Below are 21,359 nucleotides of genomic sequence, written 5' to 3'. Positions count from 1 at the left end.
GAAAGTTGTATCTCTTGTATTACTGTATACAGTACCTTTTTTTCTATTGCAACAAATGCATTTTTATCTGTTGTTAATTCCAGTGTCCATTCTGTGTTTTGCATGTTTTTGTGGAGAAAAGGAGACTAAAAGATTTCGTTGTGTACATTTTCTCTGGCCCTATGTTCAATTGTGAGGGAAAATACAAGAACTAAATTTAAGTGCCAACTCTTGAATTTAAGAGTTGGCACTTTAACTAATTTGGGAAAGCCAAGTTGGCTATTAGAGTGGGGCAACAAAAATGAATTAGTCAGCCACCAATTGTGCAAGTTCTCCCACTTAAAAAGATGAGAGGCCTGTAATTTTCATCATAGGTATACCTCAACTATGAGAGACAAAATGAGGGGGAAAAAATCCAGAAAATAACATTGTCTGAGTTTTAAATAATTTCTTAGCAAATTATGGTGGGAAATAATGTATTGGGCACCTACAAACAAGCAATATTTCTGGCTCTCACAGACCTGTAACTTCTTCTTTAAGAGGCTCCTCTGTCCTCCACTCATTGTCTGTATTAATGGCCCCTGTTTGAACTGCCCCAAAACAACACTGCTCTGCATGGAGGAATGGGCCAAAATACCAGCAACAGTGTGTGAAAACCTTTTGACGACTCTGTCATTGCTAACAAAGGGTATACAACAAAGTATTGAGATGAACTTTTGTTATTGACCAAATACTTATTTTCCACCATAATTTGCTCATCAATTCTTTAAAAATCATACAATGTGCTAACCAGCCGTTGCTAATTTTTTAGCCATGTGTTTTTGTTGTCTTTTATTGATAAAGTGTTTTTCCAAGTCAGAAGGAGCTTCCACTTCTTAAATGAAAATGTAGCTTTTCTCCATGGTCACCACTCACATGATTAATTTGCTCAAAATGCAGTTAGCCATTAAACATGAAAGCATGAAATTGCTTCCTTGTCCAAAAATGTAAAAATGTCATTCTCAGGGCATTGAATCGATCCCAACTGGACTATTCTATTTGTCCTAGAAGCCGTTTCACCTCTCATCGGAGCAGGCTTCATCAGTTCATGCAACAATGCTTGGTTGGGATGCCTAGAAAACATAAACATGTTCAAGGGTTGAGTCTATTCTACTTAAATTGCATAATTCAATCCAGTAAACAAGGAATTGTAGCTTTCGGCATTTTAAATGGCCAAAATTGTCCTTGATAGACCCAAAAGATGTACAGTATTGTCCCCACCCTTGGGAAGTTTTATTAAATCGACATTAACATAGCTGTGTTCAAAAAAAGGAAGCGGGGTGGACACAGAGGGATATTAATAATTAAATGTTACTTAAGTAAACAAATGAGCTGTGTTCCTCAGACCAGTTTAAATGCTGTCTTGAGTTCAGTGTACTTTCCCACATTCATAGAGGGGTAAACATCAGGTGTATCCTATTCACCCTATTTACTTTTTACCTTTATTTTATCAGAAATCTGGGGCATTAGTTCCAAATACCAGTCAGTGTTAGCACAAAACCTTCAGGATACTGCTTGAATGCAAAAAAGTGTCAGGAAAAAACAAAGAGCGACTGAACATAATCGGTTAATCAGACACACTTTGAAGGGTGACAGGTGTGTGCTGACTCTCATTTGAGTTTCAATGTGAGTGGTTAATTCTGAACACAGCTACATCCCCAGTTTAAGAGTGTGCACACTGTGCAACTCCATTATTATAATATTTTTTTCCACGTTTCTTCGCTAAAATATTTTCAATGGAGTTGCACAGGTTACAATTCACATTCATGGCGTAAAATGTTTTGAAATAATGTATCTTGGTCTCATTCCTATATCACAAAAACCTGTCATTTGAATAGGGGTGTGTAGACTTTATATCCACTGTAGGTGTCCAGTGATTGACTGGCAACTAGTCCAGGGTGCACACCGCCTCTCAGCTGCGACACAAATGAGGACAAGCTATAGAAATATATAGAAATAGAAAATATAGAAAATTTATATATTTTTTTTTTCTATAGAAAATGGATGGATAGATGAATGAATCAGTAATGTAGAAACGTAATGAAGACCGAAGTTTTATTTAGTAATGCAGTATAGTATATAATGACTGGACATCCAGAAGACGACAAGACGTGGAATGATACAAATTTTCATTCTTAATCTATTTCGAAGATACGAGGGGGGAAAAGTTGTAAAACCCTCCCTCGAGAGTATGTCATATATAAAAATATAATTTAGCAAAAAAGGCATGATACAATCATGTTAATAAAATGGAAATTATATGGCAGCAGATGCAATTATTTAAACATTTCCTCACTTGTTGCCATTGGGATTCGGGACCAGCTCGGTCAAAAACTCGGTAAACAAGGCTGCTTCTCCTCATTTGGTGTCCATGAAACGTATGTCCATGATGAGCAGTGTGTGTCTGGGCAGCGGTCTGGGTGCTGGGGACAACACTTTCATCACCTGTGCTTGTGTGTCCACATTGGTCACGACAATAAAACCACACACAGGACTCTCCACGATTCCCTTTCTTGCCCCTTCGTCTCCATCCTCTGCAGTGCTAACACTCAGCACGTGATAGGTGAGGTCTCTTCCTGGTGTCACAGGAACCAGCTTGAGTTGGGTGTCCTCCTGAGACATTCCCAGTGGCAGGCACGAATCAGGGATGGAAGGTGCCCCGATTTTATAGATGCGAACATCAGAGAAACGCACTTCAAATGAGAAAGGGTAGAAGGACACTCCCCGGAAGCCGTAGAAGTATTCACGGATTTTCTCATCCCGTACCTCACGTCGGCACTCCTTGGAGCGCTCGACCACTCCCCCAGACTTGGGCAGGAGCACGACGCGGACAAAGTGAGGGAGATCTCGTTTTAGTTCATTGTACAGCCTCTCGTGGTCGAGTACCAGCACCACGTCTACCTCAAAGGCAGAGGCGCAGTTTACCAGAGCCTGGTAACCAGAGCCTTTCACCCAGCCACATGTGTTGATGATACAGCCACCAACGCTGGCCTTCCTGTTCACCTCACAGCGCTGGGAAAACACTTCAGCCAGGCAGGATGTCAGCTTGTGGGTTATAAAATATTTCAAGTCATGAGAGTGAACACAGACAGTGGATATAAAAGTCTACTGTACACAACCCTGTTCAAATGCCAGGATTTTGTGATGTATAAAAATGAGACCAAGCTAAATCATTTCAAAACATTTTGCACCATTAACGTGACCTACAGCACCTATGACTCAATAGATTTTTTTCAAAATTTTTTGATAGGGGAAGTAAAAATAAAAAAACGAGATAATGTGGGTGCACAAGTGTGCACCTCTTAAATGGGATGTGACTGTGTTCAGAATGGACCAATCACATTCGAACTAATTTTAAATGGGAGTCAGTACACACCTTCCACCATTTAAAGTCCCTCTGATTAACCACAAATATATTGCACTTGTTCAATTAGGTTCTCAGGGCATTGAATCGATCGCAACTGGACTGTTCTGGTTCTGTTTGATGTTTTACCTCTCATCTGAGCAAACTTCATCAGTTCATGCAACAACACTGAGTTAGAACAGACTAGCCTTAGGCAAGCCTGTGGGAGGTGTCAGAAAAGTCACCACTAGGATAAGTGGCTTGTGGCGGCCAAGCGTTCATGGCGAAGTCACTTTTTGATCCTTCGATGTTGGCTCTTCCTATCATTGTGAAGCAGAATTCACTAAGCGTTGGATTGTTCACCCACTAATAGGGAACACGTGCTGGGTTTAGACAATCGTGAGACAGATTACTTTTACCCTACAGGGCTCTACTTTTGCATCTGAAAAAGTGGGTCGCACCAGCGCATGATTTGCTCGTACCATTTTTTTGAGGAGGTACAGCATACCATAGTTTCGTATGAAGTAAAAATTGACAGTGACTCGAGATAAAATATTTGTCAAATATTTTACTGTGAACAAGAAGTTTTTCCGCAACAAGCAATGCAGAGAAAACAGGTCAATTAAAAAAAAAAAAATAAATAAAATAAGGTTGTAAATTTAGTTGATAATTTGTTTGACTCACAGGGGCCAGTTGTTATAATGAGTGCTCCTAAACTGGGAAAACTACTTAATTTTTAGCATTACCACAATCATATGATTGACATACATTTAAAAAATATTGCATAAGTGTACCACCAGCATATAAAAGTATTGTCCACACTAGTTTGCAAATTATTTACGAGCAAAACAAACCAATATATGTGGGTATTGGGTATAAAGTATTGGGTCAGACATGATTAAATTAAAGTGAATAAGGTGAATATTTGGTGGCATAACCCTGACTTGCAATAACTGCATCAAGCGACCCATTGACTTCGCCAGACTGTTGGATTCTTCATTTGAAATGCTTTTCCAAACCTTTCCTGCAACCTCTTTCAGTTCTTGTTTGTTTCTGGGGGTTTCTCCCTTCAGTATCCTCTTCCCAACATCCCAATTCTAAGTATTTATTTCAGCTCTTTCATTTAATGTCCCCTTACGAAAATATATATGTTTTTAAATCGAGTTGTACAGGTTCTATGTCACATTATGGTGGAAGAAAAATTTAAATGATTTATCCATCCATTGGTCTCATATTTATAATCACAAAAACCCGGCATTTGAACAGTGGTGTGTAGACTTTTTATATCTACTGTATCCATAGTAAATGGGAAATTTGGCTTTTATTTTAACACTGTCATGTTTGGTCTGGTTCTTACCTTGTTGTAAAGTTTGATGTTGGTCCCTGGAGAAGTTGAGCCAAAGTGGTAGACCAAAGGAGCCTGGACTGAGAAGCCCTCCTCCACATCTGCTGGACGCTCGATGCACAGTGCTGACACTGTCCCTGGCACTGACACCTTGAGAAGGAGACAAGGACTTCAAATCAAATACATGTTATTTCACTCAGCAGAAGATGTAACTTTAAACTAATAATTATTCTAGATATCATCTCGGATAAAATGGCATAATTCTTTCAGAATACTGAAATAAAATTAATTGCAAATAATCCATCCATCCATTTTCTGAGCCGCTTCTCCTCACCAGGAGACCACCTCCTCCTCCTTAAAATCACACTGAGCTGGTGCAGTGTTAAAAGGCCTTAACAGTCGTGATACTGCACCGTCTAGGCACACCCCTATGTCACCAGTTGGAAGTCGAGTCCGCTGACTGTTGAGCTAAAAGCCCGGGCCGCCAGCTCAGCGGTCACCACCCGTATGAAGGATTGGGGAGTGAGGTTTCTCAACATACAGCTGCACAGCCTCGCTTGCTCCCATGACAGGAGGGGCACTTCTCGCCCGATCGATTGCAAAGCGACGCTCAGACAAGCGAGGTGCGTTCGAAGTAACAATGTGTCCTGCAATCCCAATTAGTTGTCGCCACTGTTTTTTTATTGGGTGATTAACGAACACTCCTTGTAAGCAGTTACAGCCGCCGTTTTGTAAAGATCTTTTCTTGTCATCGGCAAGTCTGCCAATCAATGTCTTTCTTCTGACGTCTTTGCGTCACATGGGTTACGCGGCCAATCATGTGCTTAAATACTGTAACAGGGAAGTGAAACGAGTGCTGCTGCAGCCTTTTTCCCCCCGCCATTGTGTTGTAGCTGGCCCGGCTTACGGCCATACTACCCTGAGTACGCCCGATCTTGGAAGCTAAGCACGGTCGGGCCTGGTGAATACTTGGATGGGAGACCGCCTGGGCAGGTGCTGTAAGGTTGGGTAAGGGAAGGAAAACCCTGACAGAAAAACCAACTGGTCCTCCGGGTTGGGGGTTGAGCAGTAGGCCAAGCACCTGCTCCCGGAAAAAAACTACGGATTATAGAAAACGCAATTGCGGCCTTATGTGCCTCATGGCACGGAGTGCTCTGAAATAAATATTAAAAAATTGCGCTGTAGCAGCACGGCTTGTTATCGTGCCTAGACAAACGTCAGCTGGCGGGCCAGATGTAATTGGCGGCGGGCCAATCATGGCCCGCGGGGCTGCAAGTTGCCTACCTCTCCTCGATACTAACCATTAACTTCAATTTAGAATCTTAACAGGCTATTAGTATGTGCTATTAGTACAGAACATTTTAAATATATATATATATATTTTCCTCACAGTTGCCTTGTTGTGATTGTACAGCATTGTTCGGAACTGCGGCACAGCGGGCGACTGGTTAGAGCGTCAGCCTCACAGTTCTGAGGACCTGGGTTCAATCCCCGGCCCCGCCTGTGTGGAGTTTGCATGTTCTCCCTGTGCCTGCGTGGGTTTTCTCCGGGCACTCCGGTTTCCGCCCACATCCCAAAAACATGCATAAATTGGAGACTCTAAATTGCCCGTAGCTGTGACTGTGAGTGCGAATGGTTGTTTGTTTGTATGTGCCCTGCGATTGGCTGGCAACCAGTTCAGGGTGTACCCCGCCTCCTGCCCGATGACAGCTGGGATAGGCTCCAGCATGCCCGCGACCCTAGTGAGGAAAAGCGGCTCAGAAAATGGATGGATGGATAGAATCCTAACAGCAGAGATGCTCCTTTAAAGTTAAGGCTTAATACACGGCATAATTTTTACTTGATGTTTTACTGTAAGACAGTTATTGTAATTATAACCTTGTGTGACAGTAAAGAATGTAAAATGAGTGTTGAATGAAAGTGGCTCGCCTTCAGCAGTATCCTATCCTCAAAACAACTAGGTCATGCGACCATGAAAGGGTGACTAATTTAGTTTTATTGTACAGCAGTTAACTTAAATACTTCAAAACATTTTAGGATAAGATTTGAGCATAAGCGGTACAGAAAATGGATGGATGGAATCTGAAACTACAAAATACAGTGGGTACGCAAAGTAGTCAGACCCCCATTTCTTCTGATCATCCTTGAGATGGTTCTACACCTTGACTGGATTCCAGCTGTGTTTGATTATACTTATTGGACTTGATTAGGAAAGCCACACAACTGTCTATATAAGGCCTTATGCCTCACAGTGCATGTCAGAGCAAATGAGAATCGTGAGGTCAAAGGAACTGCCTGAACAGCTCAGAGACAGAATTGTGGCAAGGCAAAGATCTGGCCAAGGTTACAAAAAAGAAATCTGCTGCACTTAAGGCTCCTAAGAGCACAGTGGCCTCCATAATGCTTAAATGGAAGACGTTTGGGACAACCAGAACCCTTCCTAGAGCTGGCCGTGCGGCCAAACTGAGTAATCTGGGGGGGAAAGAGCCTTGGTGAGAGAGGTAAAGAAGAACCCAAAGATCATTGTGGCTGAGTTCCAGAGATGCAGTCGGCAGATGGGTGAAAGTTCTAGAAAGTCAACCATAATGAGTGCTCCTAAACTGGGAAAACTACTTAATTTTTAGCATTACCACAATCATATGATTGACATACATTTAAAAAATATTGCATAAGTGTACCACCAGCATATAAAAGTATTGTCCACACTAGTTTGCAAATTATTTACGAGCAAAACAAACCAATATATGTGGGTATTGGGTATAAAGTATTGGGTCAGACATGATTAAATTAAAGTGAATAAGGTGAATATTTGGTGGCATAACCCTGACTTGCAATAACTGCATCAAGCGACCCATTGACTTCGCCAGACTGTTGGATTCTTCATTTGAAATGCTTTTCCAAACCTTTCCTGCAACCTCTTTCAGTTATTGTTTGTTTCTGGGGGTTTCTCCCTTCAGTATCCTCTTCCCAACATCCCAATTCTAAGTATTTATTTCAGCTCTTTCATTTAATGTCCCCTCACGAAAATATATATTTTTTTAAATCGAGTTGTACAGGTTCCATGTCACATTATGGTGGAAGAAAAATTGAAATGATTTATCCATCCATTGGTCTCATATTTATAATCACAAAAACCCGGCATTTGAACAGTGGTGTGTAGACCTTTTATATCTACTGTATCCATAGTAAATGGGAAATTTGGCTTTTATTTTAACACTGTCATGTTTGGTCTGGTTGACTGCACCAGTCGGGACTTGATGGCAGAGTGGCCTCGATGGAAGCCTCTCCTCAGTGCAAGACATGAAAGCCTGCATGGAGTTTGCTAAAAAAAAAAAAAAAAACACCTGAAGGACTCCAAAACACCTGAAGGACTCCAAGATGGTGAGAAATAAGATTCTCTGGTCTGATGCGACCAAGATAGAACTTTTTGGCCTTAATTCTAAGCGGTGTGTGTGGAGAAAACCAGGCACTGCTCATCACCTGTCCAATACAGTCCCAACAGTGAAACATGGTGGTGGCAGCATCATGCTGTGGGGGTGTTTTTCAGCTGCAGGGACAGGACGACTGATTGCAATTGAAGGGAAGATGAATGCGGCCAAGTACAGGGATATCGTGCTCAGGACCTCAGGGATAGTACAGGGATATAGTGCTGAGGACCTCAGACTGGGCCGAAGGTTCACCTTCCAACAAGACAATGACCCTAAGCACACAGGTAAAATAACGAAGGAGTGGCTTCAGAACAACTCCGTGACTGTTCTTGAATGGCCCAGCCAGAGCCATGACTTAAACCCAATTGAGCATCTCTGGAGAGACCTGAAAATGGAAGTCCACCAACGTTCACATACCCCGCTCTGGCCAACATCCAGTTCCACAAGCGTGGGCCTTCTGCCCACTCTAACAGCGTAGCTCAGTAACATTCGACACACAGTCGACTTGCCCACGTCTGTAGGTCCCACCACCATCACCTAAGAAAGATTTTTAAGGATTACATAAACTAAAACTTTTTTGAATTTAAATGAAAATTTGTGTTTATACGGTGGTGCCTTAAGATACAACACTCATCACTCAAAACATTTGTATCGCAAATTATCTTTCCCCGTTTAAATTAATTGAAATGTCACTAATCTGTTCCAGCCACGCCTCCAAAACAAAAAGATATATTTTTTTAATGTTATTCAATAAGGAAAATAGCACTATTGTCTTATCCTTCATAAAAACACAGTATTATCATCATTACATAGAATGTAAAGAATGAAACAGTTTGTTCATCATGATTAACTCAAGGCGACTCCGTCTTGGCCACTAAGTGCAGTACAATGCAGTCGTGCAGGCAAATGAAGAGTACTGTAACTCCGCTGCAGTAATATTCATAATTTATTTGCAGACAATAAATAATAAATGCCTGTGGGTATTGTAATTCTGTCCGACTACATATGTTTGTGCACAGTTTGTTTAAATATCTATTCCTTAAAGCCATTCCGCACCACCACAGATGCTATTCGATGGCCCGTCTATGGCATTTTCCATGTTAGCATTACACTGGTTGACTTGAAGGCAAAGTTATGTGGTTGTTTTAAATACACAACCTGTAATTTTCTGTTTTAACAGCTTGAAGCCTCTTTTCCAAAGAAATGTTCACTATGTGCCAAACTGCTGCTTGTTGTAAAGCGAGTTCACTGCCACCATCCAGCGCACATACCTAAAATTTCTGCCCACAAGTCAAAGCAAAAGCAAAAATAAAAATACACGGCTTAATCACAGCTCATATCTTGAAAAACTCGTTAGTCAAGTCACTTGTATCTTAAGGCACCCCTGTAATTCCATATTTTGGAGTATGAAGCACTTTCAGGGCTGTTTTATGATTTGATATTCAAACTTACCCTTGGCCCTCTCTCATTGTCTCGCTCTGCCTGTTTTCTCATCTGCTCCAATGCAGCGTGTGTGTTCAGGTAAAGAAGCATGGGAGTATCTTTGGACACGTAAGCCACCTAAAGTTGTGAGGGAAAGAAGTATTACTGAGCATGATGAACGGCCACAAGCATAAAACCTTGCAGGGTGAGCGCCATTGCTGACCTCTGGCTTCCCGTAAAGGGTCACACTGCAGCCTTGCCAAGTGAATACAGCGATCTTTGCACCTGGTCCAAAAGTATACTTTTTGTTCCGGTTCAATTCTGAGCCAAACACTTCTGCCATTCCTGTGAGAAGTTCCAACTCAACTTGCTCTGCAGCCTCCCCAGCCTCCACCTCAAAACGAAGTTCAGTCTCCTTCTCCAAGTCATATCTGGTGCCAACCTTACCTGCTTGCAATGCATCCTCACTCGTCTTTTCTACACTCTCTGTTGCCATGATAATGCTAAAAAAAACAACAACAAAATATGTTATAAGCATATGTACAAAGGTCGAATACATAGACCCACACCTTAAATGCTTGCATATGATAAATTTTAAGGAATTTAGTATATAAAATGGCGCCATTGACCTGACGTCTGCTTGTTATTAACTGACAAAATACACTAATGCAATAGTAATTTTAGCATTACTAATTTCCCTGACATGGTAATTTAGTGGAAGAAATGTATCTATGGAGTTTAGCGTTTAATACAAGTCTCACCGGTAGTTGTCAAAAGGTTAAATTAGGCAAACATAAGCGACACTCACGTTACATATTGCCTACTATTTCAAGCCTAAGACTCAACATTAACATATATTTAACTCCACAGTAAAGCGATATTTACGTAATAAATGTATTTACGAACTAACCTGGAGTTCCTATGACAAATACATTCGTGAGGATGGTGTGGTTGTGACGGTCGCGTGTTGATGACGTCCTCATGAACGCGTGTTTTTTTTTTCTTTTTTTAACCCTTTAACTTTCACACCAAGAAAAAAAAGCATTGGAAAACATTTTTCTGTGCATTTCTTTTACACTTGGGTCAGTCATGAGCATAATCAGATCCTTTTGTTTTGTTTTTGTGCAACAGACCCCCATGGTTTTCAAAATATTGATCACAACTACACAGCCAAGATGTTTGTAAATGGTTAATGTAGAGAACTGCATTTGAATACAAGAAACAGTTAATAAATAAATAAAGCAAATTTACAAATACATAACAAAAATGTCTGGGGCATTGGTTACACTACTTCTGGCAGTATGCCACAAAATAATGTTTGTTTGGTCATACGGTGCCTGTGTTCTTGACACCCACGGGTGTATGCAAGTGTACCAAGATGAAACTTGAAAGAAAAAAAACAATTAAAAAAATAGATAGTCGTAGGTCTTTTTTTTGTGTTTGTTTTTGTTTTTTTATGAGCATTGCCACTACTCTGGCCCCCAGAGGTCTGTTCCTCTTCACTTGGGCAATATTGGGAATGTCGATACACCTTGCTCGGAAGCTGTGGACGATGCCAGATGAGCTTGCTCAGCAGAATATGCGGATTGTTGGCTATGTATTGGTGAGAGTGCCTTTATACTCTTCCATGACCTCTTCCACATTGCTTGTAAGTGGGCGGTATCAGGAGACACCGCAAAGCGTCTCAAAAGGGGACAGATTTTGTAAAATCCTCTTCTTATGAGAAGGCTTCAGAGATCATCTGCTTGTTGAGGGAAATTATGCATCCAGAGATTCAAAAGAGTAACTTCTGTGGGCTGAAAATCTAAATCTTCAATTGGGTAAATATCATCACAAAGATAAAACAAGAGTCTTGAGGCTTGAGGCTTTTCTACAATGGTGGCCGGAAGAGTGCATTACCTTGCACTGAGTAATGTTTTATTCTCCATCCAATAGTTTTAAAACAAGTTTGAATTCAATTTCAATTAAAAACCTCAATGGTAGTAATATTTCATATATCATTACTTCAGCAGTCATGATGTAAAATCATTTGATGTTTCATACTCAGCAACGGATGAAAAAAGGTTTGATTTCATACCAGACAGTACATCTGAATTTCCTTAGCATCATTTTGTAATCTTACCATAAAGCAATAAATCAACTATTTGGTTGAGCATATTTGTAAAAAAAATATTAGACATTTAACTTTTTTGGTATGTTTGGTAAGGTCTCTACTTGTATGAATCAAAAAATTATTCCTACCCTTCAAAGTTTAAAAAGCCCATGTCTGGCATGATTTGTTTTTGCATTTCTGACTTCCTGGTTGGAGGAAGGAAGAAGCATACTAACGAAAGACAAAATGAGCGCTAGTGGATTTTTTTTTTAGCATAATGTATACTATATTGCCAAAAGTATTCGCTCACCTGCCTTGACTCAGATATGATTTTCAGTGATATCCCATTCTATATCCATATGGTTTAATATGATGTTGGTCTCCTTTTTACATCTTCAACCTTTCATCAAACCTTTCAAAGGCTTTCATCAAGGTTTAGGAGTAAGTTTATGGGAATTTTTGTCCATTCTTCCAGGAGCATACAATGGGTCCGGAAAGTATTCAGACCCCCTTAAATTTGTCACTCTTTTTTACATTGCAGCCGTTTGCTAAAATAATTTAAGTTAATTTTTTTTCTACATTAACGTACACACAGAACCCCATATTGACAGAAAAAAAAAGGAATTGTTGAAATGTTTGCAGATTTATTAAAAAAAAAAAAAAAAAATGAAATATCACACACCCATTATTCAGTATTCAGTATTCAGACCCTTTGCTCAGTATTTAGGAGAAACACCCTTTGGCGATAATACAGCTCTGAGTCATTTTGAGAATGATGCAACAAGTTCTTCACACATGGATTTGGGGATCATCTACCATTCCTCCTTGTAGATCCTCTCCAGTTCTGTCAGGTTGGATAGTGAACGTTGGTGGGGAGCCATTTTCAGGTCTTTCCAGAGATGCTCAATTGGTTTTAAGTCAGGGCTCTGTCTGGGCTATTCAAAAACAGTCATGGAGTTGTTCTGAAACCACTCCTTCGGTATTTTAGCATTGTCTTTTTGGAAGGTGAACCTTTGGCCCAGTCTGAGGTTCCGAGCACTCTGGAGAAGATTTTTGTCCAGGATATCCCTGTACTTGACCGAATTCATCTTTTCTTCAATTGCAACCAGTCTCACTGTCCCTGCAGCTGAAAAACACACCCACAGCATGATGCTGCCACCACCATGCTTCACTGTTGGGACTGTATTGGACAGGTGATGAGCAGTGCCTGGTTTTGTCCACATATGACACTTAGAATTAAGGTCAACAATTTCTATCTTGTTCTCATCAGACCAGAGAATCTTATTTCTCACCATCTTGAAGTCTTCAGGTGTTTTTTTTATTATAGCAAACTCCATGTGGGCTTTCATGTGTCTTGCACTGAGAAGAGGCGTCCGTCGAGTTACTCTGCCATAAAGCCCCGACTGGTGGAGGGTTGCAGTGATAGTTGACTTTCTAGAACTTTCTCCCATCTCCCGACTGCATCTGTGCAGCTAAGCCACAGTGATCTTTGGGTTCTTCTTTACCTCTCTCACCAAGTCTCTTCTCCCAAATTGCTCAGTTTAGCAGGACGGCCAGCTCTAGGAAGGGTTCTGATCATCCCAAACGTCTTCCATTTCAGGATTAAGGAGGCCACTGTGCTCTTAGGAACCTTAAGTGTAGCAGAAATTTCCCTCTCCCCAGCCACTTTCTCCAGCTCTTCCGAGGTGATCCCGAGGCGTTCCCAGGCCAGCCGAGAGACAAAGTCTCTCCAGTGTGTCCTGGGTCGTCCCCCAGGGTCTCCTCCCGGTGGGACATGCCCAGAACACCTTATCAGGGAGGCGTCCTAATCAGATGCCCGAGCCACCTCATCTGGCTCCTCTCAATGCAGAGGAGCTTCTCGTCCTATCGCTAAGGGAGAGCCCGGACACCCTGCGGAGAAAACTCATTTCGGCCGCTTGTATCCGGGATCTTGTTCTTTCGGTCACGAGCTGTGGGTTGTGACCATAGGTGAGAGTAGGAATGTAGATCGACCGGTAAATAGAGAGTTTCGCCTTTCGTGTTAGCTCCTTCTTCACCACAACGGACCGATACAAAGTCTGCATCATTGCTGACGTTGCACCGATCCACCTGTCTATCTCGTTCCATTCTTCTCTCACTCGTGAACAAGACCCCAAGATATTTGAACTCCTCCATTTGGGGATGGATCTCATCCCCGACTTGGAGAGGGCACCCCACCTTTTTCCGACTGAGGACCATGGTCTCAGATTTGGATTCTCATCCCAGCCGCTTCACACTCGGCTGCGAACCGCTCCAGTGAGAGTTGGAGATCACGGCTTGATGAAGCCAACAGAACCACATCATCTGCAAAAAGAAGAGATGCAATACTGAGGCCACCAAACCGGACCCCCTCTATGCCTCGGCTGCGCTTACAAATACTGTCCATAAACGTTCTGAACAGAATTTGTGATAAAGTTCACCATTGGCAGAGTCCATCCCTCACCGGAAACGAGTCCGACTTCCTGCCGGCAATACGTACCAAATTCTGACACTGGTTGTACAGGGACCGAACAGCCCGTATCAGGGGGTTCGGCACCCCATACTCCCGAAGCACCCCCATAGAACTCCCCGAGGGACACAGTCGAACACCTTCTTCAAGTCCACAAAACACATGTAGCCTGGCTGGGCGAACTCCCATGCACCCTCCAGAACCCTGCTGAGGATGTAGAGCTGGTCCACTGTTCCACGGCCAAGACGAAAACCACACTGCTCCTCATGAATCTGAGTTTCGACTTCCTGACGTACCCTGCTCTACAGCACCCCTGAATAGACCTTACCAGGAAGGCTGAGGAGTGTGATCCCCTTGAAGTTGGAACACACCCTCCGGTCCCCCTTCTTAAAAAGGGGGACCACCACCAATCCTCTGCCAATCCAGAGGCACTGTCCCGATGTCCATGCGATATTGCAGAGGCGTGTTAACCAGGACAGCCTCACAATATCCAGAGCCTTTAGGAACTCCAGACGAATCTCATCACCCCCAGGGCCTTGTCACCGAGGAGCTTTTTAACCACCTCGGTGACCTCACCCCCAGAGATAGGAAAGCCTGCCTCAAAGACCCCAGAGTCTGCTTCCTTATGGGAAGGCGTGTCAGTGGAATTGAGGAGTTCTTCGAAGTATTCTCCCCACCAACTCCCAATGTCCCAGCAGTACCCCATCCCCACTATACACAGTGTTGATGGTGCACTGCGTCCCCCTCCTGAGAAACCGGATGGTGGACCAGAATTTCCTCGAAGCCGTTCGGAAATTGTTCTCCATGGCCTCACCGAACTCCTCCCATGTCCGAGTTTTTGCCTCAGCAACCAGGAAAGCTGCATTCCGCTTGGCCACCTAGTACCTCAGGAGTACCACAGGCCGAAAAGACCCGATAGGACTCCTCCTTCAGCTTGACGGCATCCCTCACCGCTGCCATCCACCAACGGGTTCGGGGATCGCCGCCACGACAGGCACAGATTACCTTACGGCCACAGCTCCTGTCGGCCGCCTCAGCAATGGAAGCGCGGAACATGGTCCACTCGGACTCATTGTCCCCCGCCTCCCCCGAGATGTGCGTGAAGTTCTGCCAGAGGTGGGAGTTGAAACTCCTTCTAACAGGGGATTCTGCCAAACGTTCCCAGCAGACCCTCACAATACGTTTGGGCCTGCCAGGTCGGACCGACATCTTCCCCCACCATCGGAGCCAACTCACCACCAGGTGGTGATCAGTTGACAGCGTCGCCCCTCTCTTCACCCGAGTGTCCAAGACATGTGGCCGCAAGTCTGATGACACGACAACAAAGTCGATCATCAAACTGCGACCTAGGGTTTCCTGGTGCCAAGTGCACGTGTGGACAGACTTATGCTTGAACATGGTGTTCGTTATGGACAATCCGTGGTGAGCACAGAAGTCCAATAACAGAACACCACTCGGGTTCTGATCGGGGGGGCCGTTCTTCCCAATAACGCCCTTCCAGATCTCACTGTCTTTGCCCACGTGAGCATTGAAGTCCCCCAGCAGATCGATGGAGTCCCCAGCGGGAGCGCTCTCCAGCACCCCCTCCAAGCACTCCAAGAAGGGTGGGTACTCTGAACTGCTGTTTGGTGCATAGGCACAAACAACAGTCAGGACCCGTCCCCCCACCCGAAGACGGAGGGAGGCTACCCTCTCGTCCACCGGGGTGAACCCCAACGTACAGGCGCCAAGGAATAAGTATACCCACACCTGCTTGGCGCCTCTCACAGTGGGCAACTCCAGAGTGGAAGGGAGTCCAACCCCTCTTGAGAGGACTGGTACCAGAGCCCAAGCTGTGTGTGGAGGTGAGCCCAACTATATCTAATCGGAACTTCTCGACCTCGTTCACCAGCTCAGGCTCCTACCCTGTCAGAGAGGTGACGTTCCATGTCCCTAGAGCCAGCTTCTGTAGCCAGATTGGATCGTCAAGGTCCCTGCCTTCGGTCACCACCCAGCTCACAATGCACCTCCCACAGGTGGTGCGCCCATGGGAAGGGGGACCCACGTTACCCTTTTGGGCTGTGCCCGGCCGGGCCCCATTGGTCCAGGCCCGGACACCAGGCGCTCGCCTTCGAGTCCCACCTCCAGGCCTGGCCCCCGAGGGGGGCCCCGGTGACCAAGGGAAAACGTGATCAAATAATTTTTCTCATCATAGGGGGTCTTTGGAGCCGTGCATTGTCTGGTCCCTCACCTAGGACCTGTTCGTCATGGGTGACACTGCCAAGGGCATAAAGCCCCAGACAACTTAGCTCCTAAGATCATTGGGATACACAAACCCCTCCACCACAATAAGGTGACGGCTCAAGGAGGATTGAAAATGCTGTTTTTAAATGGATTTCATTTATTAAGGGAAAAAATATTCAGTTACCTGGCCCTGTGTGAAAAGGTATTTACCCCCCTTATTAAATCATATATTAATTGCGGCTAATCACAATTTTTGGTTAGTTTTCACTGATCACACCGAAGTCTGATTACCTCCACACTTATTCAATCAAGAAATCACAAACAGGATCTGTCCAGACAAAATAAAGTCAGACAACAGATCTAAAAAAGCTGCAACAAAATGACATGATCCAAAGAAATTCTGGAAAGGGTGTACCGGCATTACCAGATAACTAGCAACCTTTTATTGCTCAGTGAATGTTTTTTTGTCAAAAGTGTTCTCTGTCAATTGACTGTCTGTTGTCGTACTAGAGCGGCTCCAACTACCAGAGACAAATTCCTTGTGTGTTTTTTGGACATACTTGGCAAATAAAGATGATTCTGATTCCAATGATTCTGATTCTAAAGCTATAAGGATTCCAGTGAACCATACAGAGAGCCATTGTCCTCACATGGAGAAAACATGGAACAGTGTTACATGGAAAACATGGAACAGAAAACATGGAACCTTCCCAGCAGTGGCCGGCCGACAAAAATTACCCTTAGAGAACAGCAATGACTCATCCAGGAGGCCACAAAGGCACTCAGGACAACTTCTAGAGAACTGGAGGTCTCCCTTTTCACCGATGAGGTCAGTGTTCATGACACAACAATAAGTGGCATCCATGGCAGAGTTGCAAGGCAGAAACCACTGTTGACCAAAAATCATCTTACTTATGCAAAAAAAAAACATCTCAGTGATTCCCAGTACTTTTGGGAGGATATCATATGAACTGACGAGATGAAAGTTGAGCTTTTTGGAAGGCGTCTCGTTATATCTGGCTTAAATGCAGCACAGCATTTCAGGAAAAAGAACATCATACCAACAGTCAAAGATGGTGGTGATAGTGTGATGGTCTTGGGTTGCTTAACTCCTTTAGGACCTGGACAACTTGCTGTGATTGATGGAACCATGAATTCTGCTCTTTAACTGAAAATCCTGAAGGAGAATGTTCGGCAATCAGTTTGTGACCGCGAGCTAAAGCGCACTTGGGTTCTGCTGCAGGGTAAAGATTCAAAACACATATAACAATATGATCTTGCATAGTAATTGTTTCATCACAATAATCACAAAAAGTTTTAGAGATTTCAGACTTCCATACTTTTTCCAGACCCTAATTTCCAGGCAGAAAGTTTGTTTTGTTGTCCAACTAGAAAGTTTGACTAAAACAATTCCTTTTCCCTTGCAACGCATGACCGCTTGACTATTGAGTCATTCCGTCCCATAACTTTCTAAGGGAATGTAATCATTATTCAGTACTCCAGCAAATTGATTTTCTAGTTTCCATCCATCCATCCATCCATTTTGTAACGCTTATCCGAGGTCGGGTCGCGGGGGCAGCAGCTTAAGCAAGGAAGCCCAGGCTCTCCCCAGCCACTTTGTCAAGCTATTCCAGGAGAATCCCGAGGCATTCCCAGGCCAGTCAAGAGACAGTCTCTCCAGCATGTCCTGGAACGTCTCTAGGGCCTTCTCCCGGTGGTACGTTCCCGGAACACCTCATCAGGGAGATGTCCAGGGGGCATCCTAATCAGATGCCCAAGCCACGTCATCGGGCTCCTCTCGATGCGGAAGGAGCAGCAGCTCCACTCTGAGCCCCTCCAGGATGACCAAGCTTCTCACCCTCTCTCTAAGGGAGAGCCCGGACACCCTGCGAAATAAACTCATTTTGGCCGCTTGTATCTGCAATCTTGTTCTTTCAGTCATGACTATGAGGGTAGGTATGTAGATCAACAGGTAAATAGAGAGCATTTCCTTTTGGCTCAGCTCCTTCTTCACCACGACAGACTGATAGAGTCTGCATCGCTGCACCGTTCCGCCTGTCAATCTCCCGCTCCATTCTTCCCTCAGTCGCGAACAAGACCCCGAGATACTTGAACTCCTCCACTTGGGGCAGCATCTTTTCCCTGACCCAGATAGGGCACTCCACCCTTTTCCAACTGAGGACCATGGTCTCAGATTTGGAGGTCCCGATTTTCCAGCCGCTTCACACTTGGCTGCGAAGAGAGCACGGCTTGATGAAACCATCAGAACCATCTCATCTGCAAAAAGCAGAAACATAATACTGACGTCGCCGAATCGGATCACCTCAACAACTTGGCTGCTCCTAGAAATTGTGTCCATGAAGGTAATGAACAGAATCGGTGACAAAGGGCAGCCTTGGCAGACTCCAACTCTCACAGGAAACCGGGGCCCTGCCACCGAGGAGCTTTTTAACGACCTCAGTTACCTCAAGCCCGGACATAGGAGAGCCCACCTCAGAGTCCCCACACCTTGCTTCCTCAGAGGACTAATCTGTAGAATTCTACAGAAATGAAATGTCTGTAGAATTTAGGTCCTTGAAGTATTCGGCCCACCGACTCGGTCAATTATTATTACGCCTATATTCTATATATTTATATGTGATGGTTGATGCAAGCGCTCAGGCCGGCAACACTGTACTCTCTGTCAGTCTTCGTTGGCTGGACGGTGGTGTCATTCAAAACATCAACGGTGAAGTGTTCAGTTAGTGTTTGTCAGTTTTTGTGCCAGGAAGTGTCACTGCGTTTTAATCGCCTAGTTTGTTGTTTTTTTTTCGCGTTTATTTTATCCTCGTCTGCAATTTGATTTAAACCTTATGAACTCTTTGTGCCGCTCCTCTTCACTTTCCCCCTCAATTCCTCAAGAGTATACCAGTCATCAAAGGTGTTGTAATCACCAAATAAGATCGATGATTAAATCAGTCATTATTGCATAAAATTAGCTATTTTCTGTCCTCAGAGTACTTCATGTTTACTTATCAGAAAATCTGACAGTCTGTCAGGTTGCCATCTTTCCTTGTATAATCTGATGTCTTAGATTTTCCATACTTTTCCAAACCTGGAAATTTATGAAATCATATTCCATACTTTTCCAAATTTATGTAGGAACCCTGTACATAAATACAACTATAAGATGGAAACGTAGGAGGGATAAAACAAATTAAGTTAAAACGATTAGGGAGGGAAAAAGCATCATATTATTCACCAAATTTGTGTCTGATGGAAATTGTTTAAAATATTCTCTAGAATGTGAGTGTTTTTTATGGCTTTTGTATTTTTCTTCATCATTCCTAGGAAGTTATGCAAAATTTTTAGCTCAGTGAAACGAGGCATGAGATGGACACCACTTTCTTCACACGACGAACGTCCTCACTCACATTATATCATTCATTCATATTACGCTTCATATTTGTGTTCATTTTACAAGTCAATTGATTTCATTAAAAAAATAGACTTTCTTCCAAACCAATGCTCTCAAAAGAGTTTTTATGCATCATTACGTAACTTTGGGTTTGTCATGAGCACTGCTTAGTCATAAGTCATACAAAAACAAACCAATAACAATTCCCAAAATAATTTAACGATTTTACTTTGCAGAAAAATAAGTATAAAAATCGCACAAATGTCAAATTTCTAATACACGAAAACACACAACAACGTATGGAAATGGAATTTTGCTGTCAAATGCTCCAGTAGGTGTCGCCATGTGTTCATAAGTGTGAACTGAAGTTGCTTGGTTCATCAGAGGAGAGACTGTATGTATCCAGTTTGGTCACTCCTCGTCATTCTGCTTCCACAAGCCACGCCCATGAACAATTATCTGCATGAAAGAGAGGGTGGGCCTTTTTATACGACAGTATTATAAATTCTCACAAAGGACTATGAGGGGTGGATGGTTAAGCCAACATGATTTCTGGTTTGAGTGGTGTAAGTGAGCGTGTCCTATAAAAATGTAAGTTTTAGTAACTGTTTTTATTCAACCATGTATGTCACAGCTAAAATCTATCAAGTGTCACAGAGGACAAAAAAAAAGTAATTTCTTTATCTATGAAAGATAAAACCTTTGTAGCAGAGTTCTTAACTATCAAGTATAGTTATTTTTTTTGTCAACAAACCAAATGTGAGTGAGAAACAATAAAACCATCGCTTTTTTAGGATACACAAATAAAAAGATGTGTTGTTAAATTCTATGCATTCTATTTTTTTTTAGGTAGAGTGGTGCGTAGACTTACGAGTTCAATTTGTTCCATGATGCACATAACTCAAAACACTTGGTGTCTCAAATTATCTTTCCCCACTGAAATTAATAGAAATGCCATTAATCAATTCCAGCATTTGTGCTCCTTCTGGTATGTGCCCCTTGGCCAATGGGGGGGTAGTATTATACAGTCATACAGACAAACAAAGAAGAGTTTCACAACTAAGTGACTTGGTAAGGTGCAGTAATACTCGTCTTTTTTTTTTTTGCAGAGAGGAAAGAATATATGCCTGTATTGTTTTATTGCCAGTGTACAGTGGTGTGAAAAACGTGTTAACCCCCTTCCTCATTTTATTTTTTTGCCTGTTTGTCACTCTTGAATGTTTCCCATCGTCAAACAAATTTAAATATTAGTCAAAGACAACACAAATAAACACAAAATTCAGTTTCTAAATTAAGTTTTTTTTTTTTTTTTTTTTTTTTTTACTAACTAATCCAAACCTACATGACCCTGTGTGAAAAAGCGATTGCCACCCCCCAAACCTAATAACTGGTTGGGCCACCCTTAGCAGCAACAACTGTTTGCGAAAACTTGCAATGAGTCGCTTACAGTGCTGTGGAGGAATTCTGACCTACTCATCTTTGCAGAATTGTTGTCATTCAGCCCCATTGGAGGGTTCTCTAGTGTGAACTTCCTTTTTTAAGGTCATGCCACAGCAGCTCAATTTTGACCAGGCCACTCCTTTATTTTGTTTTTCTTCAGCACCAGCAAGGTGGACTTGCTGGT

The 21,359-nt window shown here is 43.0% G+C and overlaps 1 protein-coding gene across 3 annotated transcripts in view; it reads right to left on the bottom strand.

The window, feature by feature from the left end:
• Positions 1-2,059: 2,059 nt before the first annotated feature.
• The window catches only part of clp1 (cleavage factor polyribonucleotide kinase subunit 1), a 30,210-nt gene continuing 10,910 nt past the window's right edge, over positions 2,060-21,359 (bottom strand). For 2 of the 3 annotated variants that reach the window (XM_061686430.1, XM_061686432.1), the window contains 5 exons: positions 9,780-10,059; positions 9,587-9,694; positions 8,552-8,671; positions 4,719-4,856; positions 2,060-3,063 (listed from right to left, as the gene is read on the bottom strand). In XM_061686430.1, the coding sequence (XP_061542414.1) occupies positions 2,377-3,063; positions 4,719-4,856; positions 8,552-8,671; positions 9,587-9,694; positions 9,780-10,059 (1,333 nt within the window). In that variant the 3' untranslated portion in view covers positions 2,060-2,376. Of the gene's footprint in view, positions 3,064-4,718; positions 4,857-8,551; positions 8,672-9,586; positions 9,695-9,779; positions 10,060-10,466; positions 10,527-21,359 lie in introns of those variants that run through there. The other variant, XM_061686431.1, reaches the window with a different exon arrangement.

This window comes from Phycodurus eques, chromosome 9 (assembly GCF_024500275.1).
Source record: "Phycodurus eques isolate BA_2022a chromosome 9, UOR_Pequ_1.1, whole genome shotgun sequence".
Taxonomy (NCBI): domain Eukaryota; kingdom Metazoa; phylum Chordata; class Actinopteri; order Syngnathiformes; family Syngnathidae; genus Phycodurus; species Phycodurus eques.
This window is presented reverse-complemented; position numbering and strand designations above follow the sequence as displayed.